At 41.2% G+C, this 20,417-nt stretch overlaps 1 protein-coding gene across 1 annotated transcript; it reads left to right on the plus strand.

Annotated features, from left to right (window-relative positions):
* Window positions 1–555: 555 nt before the first annotated feature.
* On the plus strand, window positions 556–3,334 carry nrarpa (NOTCH regulated ankyrin repeat protein a). The gene is made up of 2 exons (XM_085164625.1): window positions 556–2,060; window positions 2,263–3,334. The coding sequence occupies exon 2, from the start codon at window positions 2,784–2,786 to the stop codon at window positions 3,120–3,122; it is 339 nt and encodes a 112-aa protein (XP_085020751.1). The 5' UTR covers window positions 556–2,060; window positions 2,263–2,783; the 3' UTR covers window positions 3,123–3,334.
* The last annotated feature ends 17,083 nt before the right edge of the window (window positions 3,335–20,417 follow it).

The raw sequence follows: 20,417 nt of genomic DNA on the forward strand, positions 1-20,417 counted from the left end.
TTTCATATCCATACTGTGCATCATGCCGGCGTTAAAAGCCGGTTTGCACTAATGGAACCAGTTAATGTGGTATGTGCAGCCGTGTAGGCTAACTGAAAGCACTACTCTGTGGTTATCTGTGGCTACTAAACTGTGACCCCCAGGTGCCTCATTCATGATTTTAAAGGACACCCTCCGGTCAGCTTAAAAGGGAGAGGAACGTCTGTATGCACCTAATAATCAGCCGCCTTTCCCAAGAATCGCTGTGTCGTCTTATCCTTTAGATTAAACTGAGCACGTCTGGGGCTTCATCTGTGGGACCTCTGTTGCTGTCTCTCCCACGGACTGCCGCTCCGACCCACAATAACACGCTCATGCATACAGATAGAGCCACAGACGTGCGCCAAATGTACAGTTCTGACTGTGGGAAAACCTGATAGTGCGAAAGCCGCCAAACCATCCGAGCGGAAAGCGGCTTGTAAAGTGTTACACAGATGACACGGAGAACGGGTCGCCAAACGGAGCAAACGGTCAGAGAAGGAGGCTGAGCTGCAGGTAGCCTACCTGGTGCGGTTTCTACATAACCCATTTTCTCCGTCTCTGCGTTTATCTAACCATCTGTGTCACCGTAACGCTTATTTATTTCTGCCTAGCCGTGTTTCTGTCAGTTAGTGGGATATCTATCGACACCTTTTTCTCGGCGCCACACACACACTCAAACACACAGGCGCCCAGTTCCCACGGTGGTGGGGGTAGCTGAGCGGCGGTGTCAGTCTGTGCAAAGCGTCACCTCTTTTCACTTGCAAAAAGGAAGTAGCGCGGGGCTTTTGTTATCTGAACTCTCACAGTCTAGTCATTTAAAAACAAGTGGACTATATCCGCCGTTTATGATTTAAACAGCCACCTATAATCTCCTCCTTTGAGGTGTTTTTATGCCGGTAGGTATGACGGCGACAATCCACCCGTTTGGGGTTTGTATTTAACTCTATGCCATTTGGTTTGGACGTAATATAGCCTACTTGTGTCGGCTTCTGGTAGAACGGTGTGTACAAATGTCTCCCTTGTGCCTCAGTCTAGCATTTGGACGAATCTCATCTTCTTTCTTTGTTGTATTTCACATTTATCCACAAATTAACTGAGGCGTTTGTGTGGAGTCCCACACTCCGGAGAAAGTTGGAACACCAAAATCAACACATAGCTGTAATCCACTCCCTCTACGGAATAATTGTCATTATTTGGACGCTTAAAACCCCCAAATTCACAAGAAGTGATGCCAGTTTTTTTTTCCAGATTCAATATAGATTCACTTAACTGAGATTAAAAAAACAAAAAACCCCATTTAACTTATACAATCCTCGATCCATGGTAAGAAGTGAAATTCTATCGCCTTTCGAGAGATTTCACCTCCTTTGAAATTGGAAAGAAAATTAATATGAAGGTAAATTTGAGTAATAGACACTCCATTCTTTGAGATATTTTATTGCGATTAAGACTTTCATTTGATTTTGTTTCTTAGTAACAATTTTCATCGAGCAGCAATTAATGATCAACTTTCACCGAGCAACACTTGTCAATTCCCTTCAGTGCCCAACGCGCTGTCACTGACACCTGACTGACTTTTTGTCGCAAGTTCCTGTCGACGACAATCCAGTGGTGGACCTTTTACAGCAGTTTACAGCGCTGGCAGCACCGTGTCTGTGACTTTCAGTCCGCTTCACGGGGTGGGCTGCAGGAGATCGGATATAGAGATCACCGTAGGATTGCTGCGGGCGCCTTGTTTAATACTTTGCAGCAACATTTGGCTCCCCCTCGGAATACCACGCCCCCTCCCTGCAGATTCACAGGACCCTGATCCCTCCCTCAAACCGAATCGGCAGCCTATAACCTCCCCGGATCTCCACCCATTCCTCCACAGTTGATTCTTTGGGAAGGTATTGTCATGCAAATGAAGGACGCGTAAAATATTCTCTCAGAGCGCAGCGGAGGGCAGAGACTCACACGGACCGCAAGGAGGACACAGATCGCGCCACTCGGTGGATTTCTATCGTTTGCGTCGCTAGGGACCCGTCTATCTGTCACAGGTAAGTCCCAAATCTGCAGCGGATTACAGTTCTCACATGTTTAGCGGTAAAATTCAACCAGTGTACCCGTGCGTAAACGTCTGCGCACGGTGGTTCCGCGCACTCATTCTTGGATGTGGCGGAATGTAGGGTCTCTCGCACTCTGTTGGTGAGGATTCTGGATTCATGCGGGCTCCTCTTGTCCTTTTTTTGTCTTTCCCAGACACCCTGGCCACATGAGAAGCGACATATAGCCAGGGAACAGATTGAACCGTTCAAGGAAAACCGACGGGGATCCAACACGCAGGAGGCTGCTCTGTGGAGATAGTGGCCATACTTCCAGTTTTCCCAAGTAAAGTCGGAGGTGTCTCTCTTCTCCATCCCCCTGTGCAGGCTACCTGCTGCTGCTACTGCTGCTACAGAAGGGGAACTATATTCTAAAGTCCCCTGGATCACTTGAGAGCACCCTTCTATTTTCTAGGGGATTTATGATCTCTCAAATATTTACACACCAAGTGTGCCATTTTCTCTCTTGTCCTTTTTGGGATATATGTACACACATATATATAAAGTGACCTTTTTCCGTTTTAGTGGGCTACTTTAAAGTGCCTTAACTGGTTATAATCCAGTGTAACTGTGGCATTGCTACCAGACCAGAGACGCTCAACAGGGAGAAGACGATCATTATCAGCTTTAGAGTCCAGGCAGGATTACTTGTTCCCCACCCTCCAGCGAGTTGCAACCATGAGCCAAGCGGATGTGTCAACTTGCTCCGCGCCGCAAAGGGTTTTCCAGGAGGCGGTGAAGAAGGGCAACACCAAGGAGCTGCACTCTTTGCTGCAGAACATGACAAACTGCGAGTTCAACGTCAACTCCTTCGGGCCGGAAGGACAGACGGCCCTCCATCAGTCAGTAATTGACGGAAACCTGGAGCTGGTAAAACTGCTGGTGAAATTTGGTGCAGATATCAGACTGGCCAACCGGGAAGGGTGGAGCGCTTTACACATTGCCGCTTTCGGGGGCCACCAAGACATTGTGCTATACCTCATCACCAAGGCCAAGTATTCCTCTGGCGCCCGGTGATCAGACTCTGCTGTCAGGTAAAAAAAAAAGAAAAAAGAAAAAGTAGAAAAATTAAAACAAACAAGCAAACAAATCAACTACAATTTAAATATAAAACTGCAACACAACACACGGGAAAGCCAGGCTCTTGTAAAAGCAAAAATAAATAAATAAATAAAACAAAAAAAAAAACAATAAAACAAACAAAAAAACAACAACAAAAAAACAAAAACTGCCATTATTTACATAGTTGTGCCAAATCATATAAAAAGGAGTTAAAAAAAAAAAAATAGGCCTGCACAATAATCTTTCCTCACTGCAAACCAAACGGGGTCCTCTCTGCACTCCCGAGTGAAGCACCGCATGGTTCATACACAGCGCCTCAACACGAATCTTTTAACAAAAGAAACCCATTTCCGTGAGTTTGTTGGTACTAAAGCTTTCCTCTTGAATGTTCGTATTAGATCGTGTCGTCCACTATAAAATAAATCAAGTCTCTGTGTATCGCATGTGTGTGTTTGGACTCCAGAGAGCAGATGGCCCAGTTTTTTCCCCTATCCCTTGAATAGTTTCTTTGTGGGAGCGCAGATTTGACCTGTTGCTCCTCATTGTTCTGTAAAACCCCCTTTTTAAGTTATTTTATATGAAACAGGCACTTGATGCTTATGGCTGCATGCTGGAATATCTGAAAGGGAAGACACATGAACAAGAGAAGAAGGGTTGCCCTCTGTTGGTTACCAGAGGTCTTATTTTCTTTAATAAATTTTAGTGATTCTTCTTCATTCTTTTTTTTTTTTTTTTAACTCAAAGAGCGGCATTATGGCTATCCAACACATTTTCAGATGTGTAATCATTATGTAACAACAACTGACTTCATAATTGTTGTGAAGTACTGTACACAATAGCTTTACTTTGTTTCTGTTTCTTTCTTTCTTTCTTTTTTTTTTTTTTTTAAAGGAAAAGAGCGATGAGAGCGCTCTGCAAGCAGATCTTGCCATGCTGGCGTCCAATTTTTCAGGCCAGTGCGACCACTTTGCCAATGGTCATTGTGTTACTAAAAACCGCTGCTTTCGCTTTGTATAAAAAAAAAAGACGCATTTAATTTCACTTTATAATCTCCTTTCAGTATTTTATTAACATCCTAGTCATCACTGTGAAAGCAGGCTGGGTTTTTTTTTTTAATTTATGAAGGTACATTGAGAAGATGCATTTTTAAATATTTTGTGGTTCTTCTTAAAAACGATCTGTATTGTGTAAGGATATAATGGGTGACTCAAGCTGCTTCAGACTTTTTTGTGTAAACTGTCCCGTGTGGAGGTAAGACCTGCCACCCTCATCCTACTGGCCACAGTTCTAGATATCCCCACCCCCCAGTTATAGGCTGTCGACCCCCTCGGAGAGGACTTTCTCATCCTCCCATTAAAGTGACTCTGTTTGGTTGCCTTTTCCCAGCTACCTCGTCTGTAAAGTATTCTCAAGTCGTTCTGTTTTTCCTCACCACCGCCTTGTTTGGAGTCTGTGATCATCCGCATGCCGATGGGCTGTTTGTGTCTGCTAAAGTAACCTCACAGCCAGATGGACTTCAGTAAAGAAGATGCAATGAACCCATTTTTGCATCCTCCTTCGGGACAGTTTTCACACTACAACCAAACCAGTGCTGACAAGCAAAACATCATTTTGCCTTTTCTGCAAGAGAGTCTTTGGTTCTGTCTTTCTTTACACACACACACACACACACACACACACACACACACACACACACACACACACACACACACACACACACACACACACACACACACAGAGAGAGAGCCATTGTTGCATGTCTCTCCTATAATACTCCACTTTGCTCTCTCTCTCTGTGTCCTTATCAGCCTGTATGGTTGTTTTAGTTCCATTTATTTTCTCTCTTTTTTTTTAGTCATACAAAAATGGAATTGTATCGCATGACTTATAAATGCAGGGAGTTTTATTGCACAAAATCGGAGTCTTGAGCGCCCCCAGTGTTCGTATGGGGTAACTGCAAGAGCCAAGGCTTTGGAATAGTTACTACTACTGAGCAGGACCCTAATACTGCTGGACGATGAAGACTTAAAAATGATCAACAACACATGACTATTGCAGGATTTCACAGAAAAGGAAAATTAGGTCTCATAAATTTGCCTGCTGCATTTTGAAAGTCATGGCACCCTAACATTTGTAACGATGCTGCTTGTATGTTTCTTTTCTTGTTAATGTTGATGTTGTTATTTTATTATTATTATTTTTTGTTTGTTTTTAGAAAAAAAATGCCTACTGCTCAAATGGCCAACAGAATTTTCACAGCAGCACTGGCTGACCTCATGAGAAGCTCTTGAGAAGGTGTGCACGAGTGTGTTTTCCCGTTAAGGTGTATGTGTTTATATTTGTGTGTGTGCGTGTTGTGTGTGTCTTCTCATGAGGCACGTGTCCCATTTTCAACCTGGAACAACCGATAATTAACCGAAACAATAGTTCTACTACATTAAGGTATAGATTGGTATCAGGCAAACAATGAAATATGCATCGCTTGTCTTAAACTTGATTTTTTTCTCTTTGTTTGAATATTGCACTGATGACTGTTGTTGAAAAGTTGGCTTTTATGTGTCAACATTTAATTTTTTTTTCTGAATAGAAAAAAAAAAGCAGACACAACAAAATACTATTGTATAAATATATGCTCCAGGTGATGATGTCCTAATGTGTGTATTACTTTGTGAAAAAACATGATGTTTTTCAACAAAGACGTGTGTATCTCTGTGATTGGGTGTATGTATATATACATATGGATATATATATCGATGCTGAAGATGATGATATCTTGGGGCACTTTCTTTTCTGAAGTGCTGTCTTCCTGATTTTGTTTTGAAAGGGGAATAATACATTTGATGGTAAGATCATTGTAACATAATAAAGAATTGCACGGTTGTGCAGTTATTTGGCTCGCTATGGTCATAACATTTATGATGTAAGGAGCCTGCTGCCGGATTGGTGTACATGTTGAGATGATTTTTTTTCTATAAAAAAACAAAAAGGAAAAAAAAAAAGGAGAAAAAAAGAATGAAAGAGTGCTGACTTCTTTGGGCCAACTTGTGTTTCTGGTCTTGCTTCATTCAAGCAGGAGGAAACGGTTGATTTTTCATGTGTGATGCAGATGTTCCATCATCATGTCTGATTTTGGATTTTTTTCGTGTGTTTGTTTGTATTCTTTTATTTTTGAACATTTGTAACACTGTGATGATGACATCATGTCATGTGGAGATGAGTGCTGTATTATTTTTGTACGTTTGTGTACAAGCCAGTAAAGAAATCATTAAACTTAAAATCCGCTGTGTATGCATATATTTCTTCCTTATGTCCCAAGCAAAAGCTACCCCCGCCCCCCTCCCTTCACATTTTTCATTGAAAAGGTTGGTTTGGGAAACACACCCCCTCACCCCACACTGCTCTCTCTCTCTCTCTCTCTCCTCTCCTTTTCCCTCCCTGTCTTCCAAGCAGGGCCCAACCCAGATCCCCATTCTCTCTTTTTGTCATTCATCTGGCCTCATCCTTTCACTGCCGGGATAAAGGAGCCCAGTGCATTGTGGGTAGGCTCAGTTTAAAGAAGGGTCCCCTCCCCTGTGTGTGTTGTGGGAGAGATGGTTTTATGTTACCCCCACACACAAAAACTTTTCCAACACACTCTTCTCGTATGCTCTCTTCCTAATGATTAAGACCCAGGCTTTGCACCACACTTCAGCTCTCTGCTAACAACCAGGACTTTTGTGTGTGTTTGTTTTACCTTACTTAACTGTCTCTTACTCACTATTTATACTCCCTATCAAATTATCTTCTTCAAAGCAAAACTAATTGTGGAGTTAGACTCCTAAGAAGTAAGAAGACTTCCAAGAAGTCCGACTTGCTTCAAAATCATCCACTTTGTTGAGGCATTTTGCATCTTTTTTGTGATTTTCTTGCAGCTTGTGTTCAATATAATGTTGCATGAAATGGGCTTAAAAATGGATTGGCCATAAGTGTAAAAGGGGGAACTGTGCTATTCTGATATGTTGACTCTTTTACAAGCAAAATGGTTATGAAAGAGTGTATTAGTGTGTGCATTATGCCCTGATTTCTATTTCAGTTTTTCTTTTTCTTTTTTGCATGTGTGCTTACTTTCATGTCAGCATTGGTTAAAATGCAAAATCAGTTTTTTCTCCTGCTCATTTGAGTGTTTGAGTGAGTCACATCAACATCAACATCCTTCTTAGAAATGATGACTCGCAACTGATATTGCATAGCTGTATAGCGGTTGGTGGGAAAACAGAGGCAACAATACGTTTTTCAACATGTCAGACCTGTTCGCATTGCAACATTTTCTGGGTGTTGACCAGCTTCAACTGTGAACGTTTGAGTAAAAAGGGTTTCCCATGTGTTCGAAATAACGGTTGTGGTCTTAGAGTTGCAACTGTGAGAGAAAAAAAAGCAGTAGTATTATGAGGTTTTTACTGACAACTTTGTGCCATTGTTGAAGCAGCTGTTAAAATCGGTGTCTGCACTGCAGCTGAACCATAAATGACCTCAGCTCAAAGTTTCAGCACTGATCTGATGTATTTGAGTTCCTCTAGACACCAGCCCTTCTCTGTTTTGATCCCATGGCAGGCAGAGTGTGTTATCTCGCCTGCTGCTCGCTTGCACATTTCTCCCCAAGTCCCTGCCTCCCTCCCTCTCAGTCTCTCACTTCTGCAGGATGTTTTTGTTGAGCTGCGTTCCCATTGTTCACACACTGAGTTGGCTGGCCTCCCAGCGTTGATGCTGGCTGCTAGGCCCCCTAATAGGTTCTTCATGTGCCTTGGCTTTCCTTGCTCATCTTGGCCATTGCATGGAGAAGCTTGCATTAGTGAGCCAGACAACAGATTTTTGGAGGAATTTTTGCAGAGAAGGCAGAGAGGGAAATTGTGATGGATATTTGTCGAGGGAATAACTGGAAATCCAGAAAACATAGGGGAATCACATTAAAATTGCTTCACTAAAAAAACAAACAGGCCACACTGGTAAAGAAAAAAAAGGACAGCCTTGTGTCCTTTTGCTTGTATAGTTTTTGTATGAAACACATAGAGGAGACAGTGTTAAAAGCTGGTGGGGTGATGTTATAGCAGCTGCAATCAAGTGCATCTGGGTGATTATTTGCCATCGCTATTCAAAAGCCCATTGTTCAGAGGCTCATAAAATATTCATATCCATGCTTCCACCCCTCATTTGAAGGGATGCACTTAATCTGAAACACGCAAGATTAACTGAACATCTTGTGATACATGTAAAATGCCATTTGACTGGTTTTGCAATGATAAATTCCTCTTTTTTTGTTTTGTTTAATCAGCACATGTTCAACATGTGTACAGTGCACACGAGAACTTCTGACTTCCTCAGAATACGCTGATACAGGCTTGATTGCTCTCTGATTGGGTGGTAATGTACAACAAAGGGCTTCTCTGAATGAAACCTGTTGTATAATTAGGTTGAGAACACATATGAGGAACTTTTAAGAGTTACTGCTGGAGCTCAATAACTCTGTGTGATTGTCGAGTGATGACAGCCAGACAAAGATGAACGCATTGAAATGTTTAATAGTGTTTCCACCATGTTGAATCAGACAACACAACATGTTGCAACTTAATTTCTTGTTGTCTACCCTGTGACAGCAAATTGACTTCTTGCTCTATGCATAGTCAGCATCACTTTTACTTGGCCAAGTTTGTGCACGCAAACAAGGAATGTGACTCTCTGCACACAAAAGGAAACGTTTTAAACAGACAATTTTAAATGGACAGTTTATAAATAGGCAGCTCTACCCAGAAATAGCTGGAGACCTGATGGCTGAGTAACCATTACTGTTATGCTTCTTTGATATCTTCCTCTTACTGTGATGTACTTGGTGCACCATAGTCTTAAGTTCTGCATAGACAAGTACGCGAGGTCAAAAAAAAAGAAAAAGAAAAAGATGAAATTTGCCATCACTGAAACCGGAGTGGATCCCAGTGAACTTGCGGATAAAGAAATTATACCCAAGCCTTTACCCTTGCATCCAAATATTATCACCCCAGGCTCCAAAAACCTGCACAACAGCCATAATGCTAGAGTGGATGCCTAAAAATGGGACAAAGTCATGTTTATATCCATCTTTTATATACAGATATGGTTTTTTTTCTCAAATTGATGATGTAAAAAACTGATTCACCCTCCCGTTTGCTCTATTTTTGGTCTGTCAGACAGTTTTTTTGGGCTGTACCTGCATTCTAAATCAGGACTAGGACTCCAGGGGAAGCTACAAAAATGTCTTTTAAAGATAGATTCTAGATATTCAGAATCTATCTTTCAGAGGAAGGACCCAGCATACAGAGCTACTCTGTAGACACTGTATTCAGCCTGGATGGGTATTTCTCTAACAAGTAGGCTGCGCTTGGTGATAAGATTGCTTATTGATCGCTTCCATCTCAGCTATTCTTACTTGTAACCATTATCATATTTTCATCCACTGTAAAACTATTATTGTGATATTTTTAATGTTTATATATAGAGAGAGAGAGAAAGAGAGGGAGAGAGAATATCTTTTATAGCACACAATTCTTTGAACCACAGCCCACATGCAAGGAAATCAGTGCAGAGTCACAGATGACAGTGAGCTTTAAATCCTGCTGATACCGCACTTTCTTTCTCAAAACAAAAACACGCCTGTCGCTAAACTCAACCAGTGGACTCCCCCACCCTCGCCAAAGTCTGCCTGTGAGTAAGAAGTGGAGTAAAAGAAGTGAGAGAGAGTGAGGGAGAGAGACAGGTGGTCAGGCTGGTCTTTTCCTTGCCCTCCGCTCCTTTTTGAACTTTTCTTTCATTCTTCCAGTTCATTCTGTGCTTCTTTCCATAGCTCCAGTGACAAGGCTCTCCATTCACCGCCTCATTCTTCCACCCCTCCCTCCTCCCTCCATCTCCCTCACACACCCCGACCTCATCCCCTCCCTTCTTACTTCTTTGTCTAACTCATGGGGGCCTGCTTTAGCTACTATTCACCAGCCAGACGGACCGCCATTGACTGGGCTCCCCCCACCCAATTCGCCCCCCGCCCCTCTGCAAAACACCCTCACACACATATGCACACAGCAACCTGGCCATTCTCCACCCTACGCCCTGTATCAGGCAGCTGCTATGCTAATAGGGAGGAAGGGATGGAGGGAGGGAGAGATGAGGAGGAGAGACAGAGCAGCCAGCCTATAGTAAAAGGACAGAGGGAGGGAGAGCAGGGAGATTGACCCCGCTCCACCATCTCCATAGCCATGCCAGAGCAGCAGCAGACCTCCTGTTACACAAAGGGAGTCCTCCCACCCTCCACCCCTCTGCCTTCACCCCTCTGTTCCCCTCTTTCTCATTTAAATCCATTTTATACCCCAGTGGTAAAGGGAGCTGTAAGTGCAGTATGTAAAGTAACCTTACTCCTGCCCTGCGGGCGTAACCATTCAGCACTCAAAACAGAGAGAACAGCCTCTGTGTGTGCTTGTGTGTGTGCGTGAGAGAGTGTGTGTCCATTCCCCTGCTTTGTTTAGGACTACAGCCCATACCTCCACACTGTGCTCACACACAGACATGCACACGCTACCACCTGTCCTTTTAGTCTGGTTGCATCTCCCATTATAGTCAAGTAGTTGTAGGCACATTAGAAACATGCATGCACTGGACTCACAAGAACAGAACGATTCCTATTTAGTGTAATTTATAGTCAGGTTGGCAACTGCTACTCCAGTCTGATATACCGACAAAGTTTCATGGCTATAATTTAACCTTATTTGAATTTTTGAGGGGCTGCTCAGATTTTAATCCACACACGGCTGAAACTACTATTTTTTTTTCAATATTAAGTCTGTCATGTATGACAAAGAAAATAAAAAGGGATATAATATCACACTCCAATTTTTGTAAAAAGAAAACAGGAAAAATGAAGACATTGTTAAAGTCTCTGAGACACAGGCAATGCCCATTTTTCACTGTTTCTGAATATTCAATACACAAACAAGTGATTGCTCATGTTGGGAAATAATTAGCACATTGATTGCTAAAGATAGCTGGAAGCAGAGAGTGTCTGAAAAGATCCTGAAAATGATTTTAAAAAATAGATTTATCTGCTAGTTGATGCAATTCTAAATGAAATACACTAAGAGTGTTTTCTGACATTCTGCCTGCCACATTTACATCAGTGTGGTGGAACATGTTGTAGTTATATAGCCACACTGAACAGAACAAAACACAGGGACGGACAATAAATGCAAGAGTCAAGTTCATGAAATCTTGACGAAGGTTTACCAACTATGAATAATGCACAGGTATTGTTTTCTAAAAAACATATATTACATTTTAAAATATAATTAAAATTAATTAAATAATGCTTCTCATATTTATTTTTCGAGGAAACAAATGTAAATGTCGCTTAATCCATGAGTTTTGTTTGTCACAGTGGTTGTAATGTTATGCAGCAGCCCTCCGCCTGTGTTGGCATGTTTGTGTGAGCTCAGCTTTTTTTCCTGGTAGCATGTGCATGTCTTATTTGTTGTGTTTTGGTGGAGGGGGGAAAGGGGGGGGGGTGTTGGCAAGAAGGCATCTCTCTCCCTCTCCCTGTACCTCCTGTTCTGTTATTTGCCCCTGTGCAGTGTGACCCTGTGCCCCATCACGGAGGCACGTCCCATTTGACATCTGCCTGTTTGCAGGAGGTGGGGTGGGGGGTGCCAGGGGTGGGTTGCCCATATGGAGCTTCAACCCCAGCCCCCAAACTAGCCACACAGACACACACACACACACACACACACACACACACACACATACTTGCACTCCACCTCCAGCATCCTGTCTCCTGCTGCCTGCCCCATTTGTCCCACCATGTACAGTTGAAGGTTTCTGTGTATAAAACCCCTATACCATAGTTTTGTTGTTGTTTTTTCCCCCTGTGCATAAATAGTTGCTTGTTGCTTTTTTTCATGATCTTACTGAAACAATAATTGCTATTGGCACAAAAGTTAAGGCACTTTGCTTATTGGACTTCCATCAAAAATGATTGACTTAACCAGATGCATCTTACCTTTATAAATATTACCTTTACCAGCTTCATTGTAGATCCCCAGTTAGTTACTTAGAGGATCCCATGCTTGTATCACCTCTGGAGTTGTCATCAGCTGACTCTTATTGACTTGCCAAGGATCAGTTAATGACTATTGAGTATGGAAGGATGGATGGATAGTCCACATGTGTTCCATGAACAAGTGTACCAATTATCCTGTATGGATTACCCTCCTACACACCGATTCAGTTTGATGGATACACAATGAGGAGGCTGGTCACAGGACCAACTCTAGGCTAATGAGCTCGGTGGAGTTTAAATGGTCCTGTGTAACACTGTCAAAAACTGGCGCTGATATTGCACTCTGTGACAGCACTTGTTCTGTCAAGGCCTGCTGCCTTTGTTTAACAGGCCGTTTAAGATAATACCTCTTGTTATGGGCTTACAGTGAATTAGGCTGGTAACACATATTGTGACGCAGCTGGTGCAGCATTTTTTGCTATTACAGCACAGTAAATGAGAATTAAATGGTTTTGGAAATTAATCTCTATATACATTGGGCGAATTGTTACTTTCTAGGCTGATTGGGTGAATCCCATCCCATTTGAAAGCCACACAGATGGTGGATAAATCCAGTGTGGAAAAATGCATGCACTGTAGTTTTTATTCTGGGAACCAGTTAGCAAGTTCAGTAGTTAGCATGGGAAAGACAAAGATGTCGATGATAGTTCTTGAGCCATGCCTCATTTAAAAATTAATTTTGTCAGAAAAATGACAAATGACAAGTGATTCATTGACATATGTTCAAACATACACGGAAATACAGTACATAAGGCAAAAACAGAGTTTGTACAATGCTAGCAAGCTTGAAAGTCAATATTTCCTATGACCACCTTCATTCTCCAGCACATTTTGAACTCTCTTAGGCAGCCTTTTTTCAATTTTTATTTAGTAGTCTTCAGGAATAGTTTGTCTTTAAGGACATTCAAAGTTCTTCTTTGGATATTGGCTGACTGTTGTTCCATTCTTTGTCAAGATGGTCCCACACTACTCCAAAAATGTTGAGTTCTGGCTCTGGGGAGGTCAAGCCATGGCTGAGTGTTCCACTGCATGTTTTCTTGTATGTACATACATATATTTCATGTATGTTTTTACTGGCACTGTGTCATGGTGAAAAAAGTTTCCTACAGCTTGCTCCAATTTTTTTAAGTAGTCCCTATACATCATACAGAGATAAGGCAAGTTTCTTACTCCAATTGCTAATTTGGAATCACCTTGTTGGGACAAAAATACTTTTTTTTAATGTCTGCCGAAATGTGTTGAATGTGTCCCATTCAAGAAATAGGATCAAAGTATGTATTTTTGTGACAGGCTGCTAACCTCTGTGCCACGTCTGAAGAACTTTTTCTGTTTTTCAGCATACTGTCAGTAGACGAGGATCTTTGATTTGTCCACTACTGCAACTGTATAGCTCCTGTTTTTTTTGTCAGTCACTAATGTTCCTGTATTATTATTTTTTTATCTTTGTAAAATCATGCAATCATATTTTCAGTTTCCTTTATCAACTGTCAAGAAGCTGGAATACAGACACCATCGTCGACAGAACCCATAGGTACGTATTTCATCTCTGGCTCCTTTCATATGGGCAAAATACAGAATCACCAAAATCTGTGACTCTCCACCAGTTGCTCTTAGAATTGAAGCAGCTTCTCGGATGTGAGGTGAAATGTCTTCAAGGACGCTTTTCTTTCCAAGCTCCTTAGACTACGATGACCTGGATGACTGAGAACCTTCACAGACAATTACCAAAACTACTCCCAGTGCATTCATTGTTATATGCATGTGTGAATGGGTGAACGAGGTTTGTAGAAATGACTAGAAAAGAGCTATGAAAACTGAAGAATATTTAGCATAGATATATAAATTTGTACATAAATCCGGTGTTCACAGGTCAGTTTTTAACCATGGTCATGCAGCTGTTTTACTTTTGTTGCACTGATTCTCTACAACCCCAACTGCAATAAAGTCGTGTCATTGTGTCAACGATTTGCAAATCTCTTAAACTCATATTTTATTCGCAATAGAACACAGAAAACACATTAGATGTTTAAACTGAGACATTTTCATGAAATTTTTTTTAGCATGTTTTGAATTTGATGGCAACATGTCTCAAAAAGGCTGCGACAATGGAAACAAAAGCCTGGAAAAGTAAGTAGCACTAAGTATAAACAGTTGGAGGAACATTTTGCAACTAATTAGGTTAATTAGTAACAAGTCAGCAGTGTTGGGAAGGTTACTTTTAAAATATATTGCACTACAGATCACAGAATACATGCCCCAAAATGTATTTTGTAACGTATTCCGTTACGTTACTCAATGACAGTAACGTATTCTGAATACTTTGGATTACCTATTATATTAGCGTGCTTTTTACAACTACATGAATGTACTATTGTTGTGTGAATTATTACTATTACTGAAGGTTACTCGCCATACCAATACCGACTAGATTTTTAAATCTTAGTAACAGTAGGGTGGACATTAGGTAAGGCTGCACTTTTTGCAGCGATCTGGTATAGAAAACTATTTCGCACGTATATAAAACAGGTCCAAGGCTCCGAACCGTAGTAAAGGGACCTCTGGCTAATACGTCGGGTTCTGTGTCGGGCTCGTAGCCGAAAAATAGCTTTACTTTGTTGTCTGGGTCAGCTTTGCTTGGAAGAGACAAAGAGAGGCGTTGAAAGGCTGCTCCAATAGATTAGAGCCTCTTAATGCGTGTTTTGTTTGGCGCGTGGAAACCAAAAATAGAAAGGGCATGAAACAGGAAAATACCGCCGTGTAATCCCTTTATTTTAGCAAAGTAACTATTCTGAATACCACCTTTTTAAACGGTAACTGTAACGGAATATAGTTACTCATATTTTGTATTTTAAAGACGTAATGGCGGTACATGTATTCCGTTACTCCCCAACACTGCAGGTCAGTAACATGATTGGGTATAAAAAGAGCTTATTAGAGAGGCAGAGTTTCTTAGAGTTAAGATGGGCAAAAATTCAACAGGAAAAAAACCCCCACCTCTGTTCACACACTGTGGAACAGTTCCAGTCATGTTCGTTAACTTAAAATTGTGAAGATTATACATACTGTGTCATCTGCTACACATAATATCGTTCCAAAAATCTGGAGCAATTTCTGTGTGCGAGGGACGATGGGGCAAATTTGGGGCCTGATGTGGCACTGCATTAAAAACAAGGCATGATTCTGTCATGGAAATTACTGCCTGGGCTCAGGAACACTTCTAGAAATCACTGTCTGCTCCATCACGCAAAGAAGAAGAAGTCTTATGTGAACATAAGCCAGAAATGTCACCATCGTCTCTGCTCATTTAAAATGGACTGAGACAAAGAGGAAAACTGTTCTGTGGTTAGACAAATTGAAATTTGAAATTCTTTTTAGAAAATGTAGAAGCCATGAATGGCTTTTTGTCAGAGCTTAGTTCAAAAACATGCATCTCTGATGGTATAGGAGTGCATTAGTGTCTGTGGAATTGGCAGCTTACAGATATGGAAAGGCTCCATTGATGCTAAAAGGTATATACATGTTTTATAGTGACATTTGCATCCATCATAAAGACGTTTTTTCAGGGGACGCCTTGCATATTTTAGCACAACAATGCTAAACTGCATACTGCATCTATCAACACAACATGGCTTCATAGTAGATGAGTATGGGTGCTGAAGTGGCCTGCCTGCGGTCCAGACCTTTGGCCAACTGAAAATATTTAGTGCAACATGAAAAGAAAACCCAGGACTGCTGATGAGCTACAATCCTCAATCAGACAGGAATGGGAAAACATTCCTCTCCCAGATTCCAGCAACAAGCCTCTTCAGTTCCCAGATGTTTATGAGCTGATCTTTAAGGAAGAGCGGATGCTGCACAGTGGTAAACATGGCCCACATTTCTGAAGACGTGTAGCTGCCTTCAGATTCAAAATGACCTTAGTTTTCTTAAATTTCACATTTCAGAATAACATTCAGGGGAGTCATTCGAACTACTTGCTTCTTGACAGTTTAATATGTCAGACTCCATCCAGAGTCCATATATATATTTCTGTATCTGTGTGTGTTTGTAAGCCTGTATGTATGCATCTATATGCATGTGTGCCTATGTATGTATATGTGTATCAGGGAGTAATTATGGAGAATAAAGGCCTACTTGTACGGAGTGAAACTGTGGGTTTTGAAGTGAGATGGGAGATGATTTTCTGTTTGGCTGAACAGGCTCAATGGTCCTATTCAACTAGCCCCCTTACTGCCCATTGTCCTACCACCACCAGCCCTTCACACACACACACACACACACACACACACACACACACACACACACACACACACACACACAGGGCTGTAGTGGAATTGGAGAGGAGCCCGGGGGAGAAAGAGCAGTGAAGAGTTGGGGGATGAGGGAGGTCCAGCTGAAGCAGAGAGTGAAGTGAGTAAGAAGAGGTGCAAAGGAAGATTTCTGAATGAGGTACAGAAGTAGAAATAGTCTCATGATGCTTAAATTGCATCTCTGTAACACTCGCAAGCTGTTATATATCAGTTGCTCTTGGATTTTATCCTTGTTTACACAATTTACCCTAGTCAGCTGTCCTGACGCATGGCTGCGAGCTGTCATCATTTGTTGTCACATTGGTATGTGGTCAGTTCTATCAATGCGTATATTTTAAAGACACAATTTGGAGCATGTTAATATCCACTTTTCTCAGGTTAAGATTACATACACAATGACCACGTCATACTCTAAGTTAGACCTCTTATCCAGTGGTTAACCAGTACTACATGGCCCCTCCCAAAAAAGGCCCTCAGACAATACAAACACACGGTGGTCAGACAATAGTCTGGCAAGGAGAGAGAGGAACTCACACCCGTCAGGGGTTAATAATCGTCTGTCACTGGTTTGGAGCCTATTAGGACATTGATCTGACTGTGTCTTTTATGCCACCTGGGGAAAAGGAATGTGTCGGGTCTCCTATTGTGTCTGACTGTGTCTGGGAGAGCATCGAGTGGTCATACCCTCTGTGTGTGTGCGTGAGAGTCAAAGAGAGGTCAGTCAAAGTGGAATGGGTCGGAGCGTCACACTGTGCAGCGACAGTGGAGGGTTGGATATTCTTGAGGTCAGCTGGTCAAAGGTCATTCAGCCCTTATGTTGATTTCAAAGCAGAAATCACTGCATGTGGAAAATTGCATTTAAACATGTATGAATACAATGCTATCATAGCCAGGATCGACACTGCAACTGACCAAGCAGGTTCTCTCATTTAGTTAGCAATAGCCAGGAAGTTAGCTAATGCTATTAAAAACTATTTTAAACCACCATTAGCAACCTGCATTTGGCTAACAGCGAACCTAATTGGATAATATATTTCTTATATTGCAAAAATTAATAATGACATACACTGACCAGCACATAAACACATGCATAAGCCCATTCAGTATAACGCTCAATCTAGCATCGATGACATACAGTTTGAGCAGTTAAGTGATAATAAAGACATGAGCTCCTTTTGCAACAGCTTAACTTTTACACAAACAAATAACATCCACAAACTGAGTTTCAGTCATAGCTTCTCCTGCTTGTTAGATAAATTCATCTCCTCCTCTTTGTGAAACATTATTTCATAATAAAATGTCTCAGTCAAACTCATTCCTTAATTCAGTTAAGCAACATTTTGTTTACTTATTATAAGCAACTGTCTGAGTAACCTGTAAACTTAGGAACAGTCACAATTTATTAGGAGTAGAGCCTTTAACACATAGTCTTTGTGGAGGATTGTGAAAACCAGGTGAGGAAGGAGAAACAAGGAAGGAGAAAAGTGTTAGTTGGAGGCAGTATAAAAATGCCACTGTCATTGTAAAATGACTGCATGTTAAAGTAAGCTGTGATAAATGCAAAATCCAAAATATTAAAGCATATGAATTAAAGCAAAGTACTTACATGTTCAGTCAGCATTAAAACTTTCACCAGACAGGCATATAGGCATGTGGTAATTATGTTGAAGATAGTTTTCTGTGTTTCTATGAGGCATTTGTCATACTGCTAAATAACATCTGGGAGATTGCACTGTGTTTTGGTTATGTTATATGAAATAAAAGAGATAAATAAATGAGATATGCCGGGCAATGTTTATAACTCTGTGAGTTAATATAGGTTTGGGGGACTGTAGGAAGACAAGCAAACCCTTTCCCCCCCAGTTCTGTCTTTTTGGACAACCATCTGTTAGACCTCAGACTTAGTGAAAACACTCAGATGACACAGCTGGGGTTTAGAGGAGGGGAAGAGGAGGGTATTTAAATGTTTGTGGCTGCCTGTTGGTTGGCCACGTAGTCAGAGTTGAACTTGAAGATGGAAAAAAAGGTGGTGAGGTTTTGATTATAGGATAAGGGGAAGGCAAATATTGGTTATAGTTTGGATAAGATGTCCTCTGAAATGAAAATTAGGCAGTTTTGCATCCTCTGAAGTGAGAGAACGGCCGCTACGTGTGTGTATGTGTGGAGGGGGTCCTCTGTTGGTAGGACAATGAGACAGTGGGAGCTGCAGCAGTTTGCTGAAAGATGACTCATCCTTTGCCATCTTCCAAAATCACATTTCCTCCCACATCTGTCCTTCTTTTTGTCTCCTCATCCAAGTGCTTTCTCTTTTGGGCATCTTCTAACCTCCTCTTCTTCTGCCGTCCCTCTTTGCAAAAAATAATTGTGTGTTTCTCTTAGCAAACATGAGCTCATTTTAAGGTTTTAGCATAGGTTTTATTATTTTTGGGGTAAAAATTTTTAAATCTAGAATTCATGAGGACAGTTGGGTAGTACTCTGGGGCTCACTGTAACATAATCAGTGAGATTGAATCAATTTTTTGGTAATTAAAAATGACATTAGGCAAGAAAATCCCCCCAGCAGACTAGTAACTAGAAACTCAGAAAGGCTTTCAGTTAATATGAACCAGCTGAATTGTAGTGGAAATTTCCTACCAAATTAGGGGTTAGCTCAGACAGTCTAACAGAAAGATTCCTGCATAATGAATTGAAGTTACTCCTATCTCTTCATGGGAACCTTTGTCTCTCCCATACTTCTGGAAGATAAACTGAAGCACAAAAATGTGTGATAAGCACTCTGAAATTATATTTGTTAATGCTCAAAAGTATTTGCCTCTTGGCAGGCTTATTTATGTTTGTGCTTATTTGGTAACTCTGGTCCAGGGAACACCAGGTGATCTGGCTTGGTACGGAAGGTCAGTTCTGTGATGTCACTTCCCCTTCCTCTCCGGATATTCCCAGCATTCTACTGCCAGCAGCCAGGAACTCTGGGAACTAAGAGCAGGAAGCCTGGCTCCTTTGGAAGAGTGAAAATTAAAAGAGGGCAAATAGCCTAGGATTAGTTGAGATATTACGAGATATTTCTGCAGCAGTGAATGACTCATAATTTTCTGCGAAATGTATTCAAATCTGTGTGAATCTAATTGAGATTGTGTGTGATACCCTGTGAAACACCAACAGAGAAATATTGCCCCCTCCTGGCTTTTCTTCATGTCTTTTTTGTCTGGATTATTTTGTCCTCCTTTTGAATGAGAGAGCACACCAAACCTTCTCACCTTTAACTCCATCTAGTACATTAATCAAAGCCCACTATAGGCTATCTCAAAAATACAGTGTAATAACAATGAAAGCATTAGAGGTTAAAATACGCTATAATACAGCTTAAGAATAAGAATAACTTTGCTGATCCCAAAGGGAAATTCATATGTTTGACATAGCTTGTCTGCTATTAACATGAGAGTTTAAAAAGCCTGCTGGCTGTGGGTGTGAATGATTTCTCTGTTTTACAATGGTGAACAGATGTTTTTTGTTCCATCAAGATGCTGTAAAGTGTGTTATCAGAGTTATTAAAGATGGCATACACCCTGATAATAATGCGTAATTACAATGCAAGAAGTATATTGGGATACTCTGTAATACAGTTTGCACCCCTGATAATAAAGAAGTGGAGGTTAGGATCCTCTATAACAGAGCCTGCACATGGATAATATTGTGTAATTACAATTGAATGAAAATTTTATGGTGATAAAAATTAGACTGAAATAATTACATGATAAATGCCAGGAAATAGCCACTTAGGTCTGGGTCTATATCATGAAGTGCTAATACACTATTCTTATCAAGGTCTAAGAAGAG

Source organism: Neolamprologus multifasciatus, chromosome 7 (genome assembly GCF_963576455.1).
Source record: "Neolamprologus multifasciatus chromosome 7, fNeoMul1.2, whole genome shotgun sequence".
Lineage (NCBI taxonomy): Eukaryota > Metazoa > Chordata > Actinopteri > Cichliformes > Cichlidae > Neolamprologus > Neolamprologus multifasciatus.